The sequence below is a fragment of the Rhododendron vialii genome, chromosome 3a (genome assembly GCF_030253575.1).
Source record: "Rhododendron vialii isolate Sample 1 chromosome 3a, ASM3025357v1".
Lineage (NCBI taxonomy): Eukaryota > Viridiplantae > Streptophyta > Magnoliopsida > Ericales > Ericaceae > Rhododendron > Rhododendron vialii.
In genome coordinates, this window is record NC_080559.1 from 8,948,818 (window position 1) to 8,958,498 (window position 9,681).

Genomic DNA, 9,681 nt, shown 5'->3' on the forward strand with positions numbered 1-9,681 from the left:
GCCAACACAACAACTAGGTACCTATGAGCACTTTTGAGACTTGAGTGCAAGTCATTTTCAAGCACCCCACATGCCAACACACACACCACCACCGTTTCTGTTTCTGTTTGAATATATCTGGTGTGCTCTCATTCAGTTGATTTTCAACTACATTTCCTATGATTCCAACTGAAACTGCCATGTAACTGTGTCCCCATGAGTCCATGACCATATCTAGAAATGCTAAAAGTCCTACATTCAATTCCAACTTCAGTCATGTAGGTCCTTTCCTTCATTGAAAATCTTTCTATCGCCATGTTCATTGACTTTTGAAGAAAAGATAAATAACCACACAATCTCACCTCACTGTTTACACTTTTCAGTGCATCTCAGAGATCAAGGCGCGTTTTGAATTTTTACGAGTCAATGAATCCTTGACCCACGAAATTTTTCCTGTGATTACCAGCAGATAATTCTAAAATTTACAAACGAATAATATAATAGGAAAGGAAAGCCTTACTTTAAGTTCAATACAAGAAGGAATGATCAGCACTGCTTCCACGCTTTATATCACATATCCGAGTAGCAGTAGTAGAAGAGATCTGAACCAGAACCAAAACATTAGTTTGTCAGACTTGACAAATATCATGATCAAAAAATAAAAATAAAAAGACTTGACAAATTGCAGTCAGATATAAACAAACAAGAAGAGTAGTACTGATCTATGTCCTTTCAAAAGCTCTTGGTTTGTGATCTTTCATGCACAAGCCTCAATGTTAGGATCGATTTGCAGTGAACCTGCAAACATAGGGTTACAAACTGGAAACAGTCGTTAAGCATGATAACAACTGCACCACATTCTTGCTTTGTGTCATAAAGTTCAATCAGATTCTTCAGAAATTTTGTCACCGTAACAGAAAAACAATAACAGTTGAAGCCGAAAAACAATAATAGTTGAAGTAGTTATATACAAGTAAATGAATATTAGAACTTTTTCGTTTAGGAAACTTGGCATTTGGGACTAATACAAAACAATAGAAGTACCCAACCTGAAGAGACACTACAATGAAAAGCTATATTACTCTTTTAACTCCCTGTGGTTTCCGTCATACTCGAACTGTTACCATGGACAGCAATAAGTTGGAAAACATAAGAAGACAAAACTGCCCACTTTAAGATATACTCCTAACTCCTTACAGTCTGTAGCAGTATCAAGGGCAATACGGTCCTTTTATACATTCCACTAGGAGAAGTAAGTAGTTCCAGGCCAGCCAAATAGTCATTTCAGATCACATCTTTTACATATCCTGGTATTTCGAATCGGAAAAGTTTGTGTGCATATTTGTCTGTATTTGTCTGTACAAATCATTTTAAATTTGACGAAGTGTACATGATTTCTGCAAACCAAGGGGGAGCGACAGTAATCCACTAATCTTCCTTAAGAACAAATAACATGGAATTCACCAACCAGTACAGGAAAGGGATCATACTTGCTTAAAATGGAAATCGTATGTACAAAAATATCCCATAAATTATAGCAACTTCATTGTCTGCACAAACTACAAAACTGCCAAGTGCCAAAGGGGATGAATCGCATGAGTAACATCTTATAGAAAGCTGTAGCATTAAAACAAACCAAAACTACTTGTTCAAGTCGGTTTTTTTGGGGTATCCTCTTCCTGCTGAGCGCTAGAGTCTTCTTTCTTCTCCATGACTTGTTGTATGCCTTCTTGATACCCTTCTATGAAGCTCCTGAGTGCATCTCTATAAGCCGAAGCTCGTGTCATGTAGACACGCTGCAATACAGGCCTTAGTGTCTCCATCCCCCCTCTAGCAGCCACCGCTATTGAATTTAAGTAAAAAAAATTGAAACATCATAATGTGATCAAGTAGAAACAAGAAGCAATAAAAATTCAAGGAAGAAACAGTTCTTTGCAATAAACCCCGAAAGCAATCAAAATAGGAAGGTGCTCTCCATGATCAAAATGTGACAAGAAGTGAGCTTTTAATATAGATGGAGATCCATGAAGATGTCCAATGTGAAGTACTGGAGTCATTCTTTACCTTCTTCGATTTCTATAGCTACACCCTGAAAAATCTCATAAAGCTTAGTATTTATATCACCCACTTCATGACTCATTTGGAGGAAACCATACCCGTTATGTAACACATTAAGGGGGGGTTTCTCCAAAATAAATTATCACAAAGAAAGTTGGGTTTTATATGTTAACTGAATCTTTTTTTATCTTTTCGTCAAAATTTTTAAGATTAATCATTCGTCTTGACAAGAGGAATCAGAAAATATAAAAATATCGACCGAAGTTGAAAAGGCTAAAGAAAAGACAAACAAAAAGGACACTGTCTAATATATAAACATCAAACAACAGATTCAAAAGTTTCGGTAATATGAATAGAAGGGCCATTACAAAACAAAATCAAGAGCTCAACGTAATAAAAGCTTTTACCTCATAATCTTAATAGAACAGCATTCCGAAATCAAATGCTACTTCTGCCCATAAGATAAGCAATAGCAATGCATCTCAAGAAGAATCACTCTCAAATTTAGTGCATAAACTAAATTGTTCCATCTCCGAAAACCTCAATGCCACATGTCAAGTGCATAACCTATGCTATTCTATCTCTGCACACCTTAATCATACATATTAACAATGTTTAATGTCGTGTGATCTTGCTAGCCAAGCCCTCTTTCATTCTTCCAAAGGTCTATGTAGCACCGACACTCCAAAAGGGCGCCGTGTCCACGTATTGGACACGGGGACACAGCAGGGACACGTATTGGACAGGCCACGTGGCATGTCCAATAATTTTTATTATTTTTTGATAGAGGACACGGCGGGGACACAGCTGGGGACACGTCGGGAACACGGCTAGGGGTCAAAATGTAATATTTTTTAAACTTTTGGGGGTTAATATGAAATTATTCAAAACATTTGGGTTAAACAATAATTATTTGAAAAAAGTTTATACAATTTGTGAAATTATTCATATACAATGGTTCATATATATATTTTTTATATATATGTACATATATTTATTTTTTATTTATTTATACACGTGACATGTCCCCCGCTGTGTCCGTATCCCCATTTTTTTAGAATTGCTGTGTCCCATGTCCGTGTCCGTATCCCTATCCGTGCTACATAGCCAAAGGTTCTCCACTTCTCCTTACCTCCATTAAGCAACCAAGTCAATATCAGAGCGGTATCATTGACAATACCAAAACAATCCCTCTTTCGGTGCTGAAACCTTAACCACTCAATTCTAAACTGAACGTAACACTTCATCATACCGTTTCCGGTCAACTGAACAAATATATCCTAACCCATTAACAAAACTATCATCTGCCAACTAGCTGGCAACACAGCCAACCTGTCATTTAACCTAATACCATATACATTCTTTAAGCGATTTTCCAATAAATTTTATAATGAGCTAAAATTTTACATCATCAATTCAAGAAGAGCAGGTAGGGATTTCTCACCAAGATCCTCCAAAGTAGAGGGTTCTTTATCTTTTGTTGTGCCATTTACGCCACTGGTTTTGTCTTCACTGTCCTCATTCTTCTTATACTCATTTGGCCGAAGTTCAGGACCAATATCTCTTACCCAACTAGCAGCGTAAAGTCTGGACGCTTCCTTCAGCACCTAACAAACAACCACAAAAGATTAATTACAGTTGAGTCCAAATGCAAGAAAAAAGTACTTCGACGGATGATTTTCAAGGCTAGTGCAGAATACAGACAAACAAGAACCTTACAGCAATTCATAAATGGAGCACCAAACTGAAATTTAAAATATATTATTAGGAGAGTCAACTAGTTGATGGGTCAAATCTGCATCCTGGCATACGCCTACCAAGAACTGAACCAGGTAAGCCATATCAAGTAAGGCTCAACAGGAACTGGCCACAGGAGACATGTAAGATGCGGTCCAACATGTTGCTCATAGACACCACTTTCACCTTTCTCTTCCTTACAACCAGCAGTCCATTATAACAGTCTATATTCCCACCGTGTTTGCTTCATCATGCAAATTCAAATCCACAAACAAAAACAAAGGTTGTGATGCTTAAGTCCATAAAACGTGATAAAGCTATCATAAAAGTGAAATCAAAACGAGAGACACAGCCAAACCACTACAAAAGTTTAACCGAAGAAATATACCAAATGATAGAACACACCAGATATCGCTCTTTCCAAGTCAATTTGCGACGCTTCTTAATATGTGGTGGATCAGGCAAAGACGAAGGGAATGCAATTTCTTTCAGATCATAACGAACATAATCATAGACTTTCCTTGCAACAACTTTCAGCTTCATTCTGATGCTTGAATCACTTCAGCAAACCCCAGAAAGACAATAAAGGGACACCCTGAGTTGAGGAACACCTAGAGTTCAGGGAATCTGCAAATAAGAGGAAACAAAAAATATGGATGTCTTTTAAGCATAATAAATAACAGAACTTAGAAACATTACTTGTCAACCATAAAAATAACCCTGTTCGAAATGTCCAGAGAGCGAAATGAGAGTGAATGTGCTGTTTGTGTGCTTGCTGAGAATTCAATTCTTTTTTCAGAAAACGAACACAAAAAAGCATTTGGTAGAAGAAATTTTCAAAAAATGATATTGAGGAAAGTTCCTGGCACTTCCTGCAAGCAGATTTTTGTTTAAAAACAAAACAATTGATACTATAAAAGTTAGGTTTCATAAAAGAAAAATACTAACAATTCAAAAAGGTAGAGGTATCAAAATTTGCATTATATCAAAAAGGTTAAGATCTGGGCTTTGCTTCCACTTTCTAAATATCCTAAAGTACAAGAAATTTTGAGAACTGCAGCTGTTTAGCCCAAGTTCCAGAGAATTAGAACCACATTTTATGATAAGAAAAAAAATTCGAAGGAGTAACAGTATTTAGTCCCTACAACCATGGAAGATGTTGGGTTCAGGACATTTGTTAGTAAGTGTACCACCAAACATTCTCCTGAAGCAAATAAGCAATTCATAATTTGGCCACAAGATTCTTGTTGATAGTTAGTAAGCTACTGAAAGATGTCTCCTGAGGTTTAAACCATTTCTACAACAAAATCATCCCCACTGACAAGAATAGAGTCAATAGGCAATGGCATCCTGCCTAGCTACAAGCCAACAACTAATTGCTACTACTGAAGATCATATTTCTTATGACAGTTTTTTTTTTTTTTTTGCTCGGCATATATCATCAAGCATGTGCTGTCATAAATAATATGGTATGATTCAATTCCTTATGATCAAAGACGCACGGAAACTTCTAAGATGGCTGTGTGTCAGCAGAGACATCTCTTAGGATATCATTAGCTCCAACTCCTCTCTATTTGGACTAGCATAGACATTTTTTCTACTTGCACAAATTCATGTGAGAGTGCATATAAATGTATGGTATTAGTAGTATGCGAAATAGATCAGCAAACCAGGAAACAAAACCAAGCTAAATCTATGATAAAACCTAAACCCTGCCAACTGAATAAACTAAAAAATTAGCAATTTGGGTTAGTTCGTTTGCTAAAGTTCCTGAAGTTGATTATACTCATAACTTTAAAGAAAACTGATTTTGGCGCTCCACTTTTTCGTGAAGTTACCATAAACAAAGTGGAGCGCCATCAGTAAAAAGTTGAGTGCAAATATCAAAATCCAACTTTAAAATATAGTCTAAATTTAAGAGCCGCATTCACAAGCTAATTCATCTTACTAAGACGAATGGCTTTCAAATGCTATAATAAAAAAGGAAAGCCACAAGAAAAAAAATTAAAAAATTAAAAAGACTTCAGAAATTCTCATTTGTACTTCCACCCTATTCTCCACAAGAGAATGAATAGGAAATTAATATATAGACAAACTGCGAAGAAGATAGTTAAAGGAGACAAAAACAAGTGAATTGCGCAATATAGGGACGAAATAAATAAATTTACTCCCTCCGTCCTATTTTGGTTGTCCTTTTTTGATGTTCGTGTCAATTTCCAATAGCTTATATCTTTCAATGTGAATCTCCAAAAATATGCAACATGGATCTTATTTGATAGACTTTAATTTGTTCTATAATACAAAATTGTCGAAATCATGAAAAACATTATAGATAGAAAAATATACGCAATAGACACAAAAGAGACAAAATGAATAATGGACAAAGAAAATGGGACGGAGGGAGTATTTTTTCCCCTCCCAATACAAACTAATTCCCCATTCTCCACAAGCCTCGATTTAGTAATCTGATTGATGGACCCACCAGGTATATGTTGATTGCATTCAAAAGAAACACTAATAACAATAACCATTGTATCAAACTCTTTGTGCCCAATCAATGATCGATTCACCATTGGGTACTGCCTGCATCGAGAGAGGTTTGAGATTGCATCACAGCTACAAGTCTACAACCCAACTATATTCTTTTCTTTTTTTTGGTTAAATTCGCATATATAAAAGTAGATTTCTGGGATACTTCATCCCTTGATTATCCACATAAAAACTGAGTAGAAATAAAAGAAGGCCTCAAAGCTAAATCAATACGTCAAAAAAGAGGATACATAATAAGTTCTTCTATACCAAAAACAAAAACTATGCAGAAGGCTATTCGTCATATTTAGGGCAGAATCAGACCCCTAAAGAATGGGTCTATTCCTTTCTTTTTCCATAGGAGCACCATATGAGGTACAGTAAAATTCTTGGTATTTCTGCTGAGTACTACTAAACTTTTGAGTTTTGATGGTCATGTTCAATTTGTCCTTGGCACTAGGGTTTGAATGATACTAGGGTGGGTGGTTTATGTATCAACAAGTGTACAACCACACCCAAATACACAAACACTCACATAATTGAGTGGGACCAACACACTGGTGGTGTAGTGTGGCACACGGGTGTTGTAACTTTTTAGTGTGTGAGAACCTCACACATTTATGTGAGCGTTTGTGTATTTGGGTACGTGTTTCGGGTGTGGTTCTGGACTTTTTGTTTAGGTATACACGTACATTTCAGATAGTTGGATGGGGTTCCTGTATGGGATTTTCAATGAGGACTTTAAACAAACGCCTGAAATGCATGAAATGCCTTAACCCCAAGACCCATAGATAAATTTAGATCTCCAACACTCAAGACACTCCAATACCTCACGTAAAGAGATCAAAGTGTACCTTCACGGTAAGAAATTCAGAACTCAAACTACCAAGTGTCCTCATCGGCATAATTTGTCCCTCACCTGTTTCCGTTGACACCGTAAGTCCGCAACCAAGTTGGAAGAGGGAGAGCTTACGGGAGAGAGAGAGAGAGAGAGAGAGGCCACGGGGGAGAGAGAGAGAAAAAGCGGTAGCTGCGCACAACAGCCGCGGCCGGTGGTTTTTTATGCCTACAGAGTACGGGTAGAGGGTTACGATACTGGGTGGGAAAATTAGGAGTACTAAACAAGATCAGTGCGAGTGGGATTAATGTCCAAAGCATAATGTAACCAATATCTTAGTCTATCGTTTATTTTACATAACCAAACCGAACATTATGTCTCAATCAATTGGGATCGGTTTTTCTTTATTGAGCTCTATCAAGGGTCATTTGTTCATTCAAATCCATTAGATTCATATCTTTGCGCATAACAATATCTAGGCTCCGTTTGTTTGGACGTAAAATATTTTACCTATTTTCCGGTATTTGGTTGTGTAAAAAATGAGAAAAACATTTTACATGTAAAACATTTTCCATTAATTTGATAAAAATGACTTACACTTAAATCTTCATTAAGTTATTTTCTGAAATGAAAGTGTTGTCTTTTACTGCAATTCTCACTGCTTAGTTTCTTCGATCGTCAATCCTGACCCATGTTCAATTCCAATAATCTCATATTTCTCCATCGTTTAAACTCCCCCCTCTCAATCTCTACACTATTTTGTTGATTTTTAAAAATATTTTCAAGTGCCAACCAAATATCAAAAAATAAAAATTTTGAAATTTGTTTTCTCAAAAAATATTTTACATGAAAAATATTTTACATTGTAAAACATTTTACATTGAAACAAACTGAGCCTTAATGTCAATTTAGGTATTTCCCTCTTCGTAACGTTGCGCCAAACCACCTTAGCCTACGGTAGACATGTCCAAACCACCTTAGCTTATTTTCCCTCAACTTCTCCTCTGTAGGTGTTACACCTACTATCTCACGAATCGTTTCATTTTTAATCCTATCTTGTTTAGTCTTACCACAAATTCACTTCATCATTCTTATTTCCGCTAAATTCATCTTGCTCACCTATTATTTCTTAATAGGCCAGCATTCTATCTGTAAAGTATTGCTGGTTTTATGACAGTTTTATAAAAAAAATTCTTCAATTTTATGAGTGCCCTCTTGTCACATAATATATCAGTAGCGCTCCTCCACTTAAGCCACACCACTTGGATCATATGGATCACATCATCAGCAATCTCTCCATTTGGTATCTCTTTGTCTTGGATCATCACTCTTTCTATATAACACAAATGAAAATCAATCTTGCATTTTACGTTCATCGCACGAGTCCACTGCACGCCTACGTGAGGCCCAATCCAATATGCGATTGAACTGATTTTTCAGACAGTTTCGCCTTTACGAATTTAAAATACATACCTACCGATATGCAATTGAGCTAATTTTTTATACAATTTCGTTTCTACAAATTGAAAAAACATACCTATCGATATGCGATTAAGCTATTTTTTTACTCAATTTCGTCCCTATGAATTTAGAAAACATACCTACCGATACGTGATTGAGTTGATTTTTTACGGATCCCAAAAATAATATTTTAAAATTTATAAATACTTTTTGTATTTTGAGTGGAATTCGGAGTAGGTCCCACGTAGGTTTGCCGTGACTGAGCCGCAAGGGCGGGTCTCCCCCCACACCCCTTGGGGTTTTTTTTTTCAAAATCCAGGCACTAGAAAATAGTGCACACCTTAGCCAGAACCAAGGTTTCCCCCTACTCTCCCAACATCTCGAATCACTTGTGTAGTATTCAATATGGGATTCGGAAACCCTATAGTGCATGGTGCACTAAAGGACATGTAGTACAAATCACAGCCGTCCGACAGTGTTTTCGACGGTCCAGGTTTAAGTTACATTCATTTTATATACGAACCGTTAAAAGCACTTTTAGACGACTGTGAGCTACCCTAAGGTGCCTTATAGGGATCCGCCCTGCAGGGTTTCTGAATCCCCACGATATGAACCCGCACATTACATTTATACTCTTTTGCCCCCTGAAACTTGTACTCGTAGATTTAATAATAGGAAAATAGATGATGAACATGTGATAATTTTGTTTTAACACATATAGTAGAGGTACGCAAGTTTATCCAAGTAGTTAGTTATTAAAATACATATATACTTTAAAATTGTTACTTTATCATGAATGTTAAAATTATTTTGGTGTGTATATGTTTAATGGTAATTCATATATTATGATTAAAAAAAAATTGGTATCCCATTTTATCAAATTTCTGAATCTGCCAATGCTGAGCAGTAATTTGTTCTGTGAGTGTGGACTTTATGCACTTGCCCGGTGACTCGGTATCATAAATCAACGGGTGTGGGCCAACGGGTCCATTATAAAAAGTTATATTAAAAGTCCGCCCTGCGGAGTACGTAACGATTAATTAACTCTTGAGTGTTTTTATTATGGAGTATTTAATATA

The 9,681-nt window shown here is 36.4% G+C and overlaps 1 protein-coding gene across 2 annotated transcripts; it reads right to left on the reverse strand.

Annotated features, from left to right (window-relative positions):
- Window positions 1-1,450: 1,450 nt before the first annotated feature.
- Window positions 1,451-7,430, reverse strand: LOC131321393 (uncharacterized). 2 transcript variants are annotated; one of them, XM_058352376.1, is made up of 4 exons: window positions 7,158-7,430; window positions 4,180-4,401; window positions 3,482-3,644; window positions 1,451-1,822 (listed from the first exon to the last, which is right to left on the reverse strand). In XM_058352376.1, the coding sequence occupies exons 2-4, from the start codon at window positions 4,315-4,317 to the stop codon at window positions 1,629-1,631; spliced, it is 495 nt and encodes a 164-aa protein (XP_058208359.1). In that variant the 5' UTR covers window positions 4,318-4,401; window positions 7,158-7,430; the 3' UTR covers window positions 1,451-1,628. The 2 variants fall into 2 exon arrangements, with proteins under 2 accessions (XP_058208359.1, XP_058208360.1); XM_058352377.1 differs by lacking the exon at window positions 7,158-7,430 and adding an exon at window positions 3,855-4,018 and having other exon boundaries at window positions 4,180-4,304.
- Window positions 7,431-9,681: the final 2,251 nt, after the last annotated feature.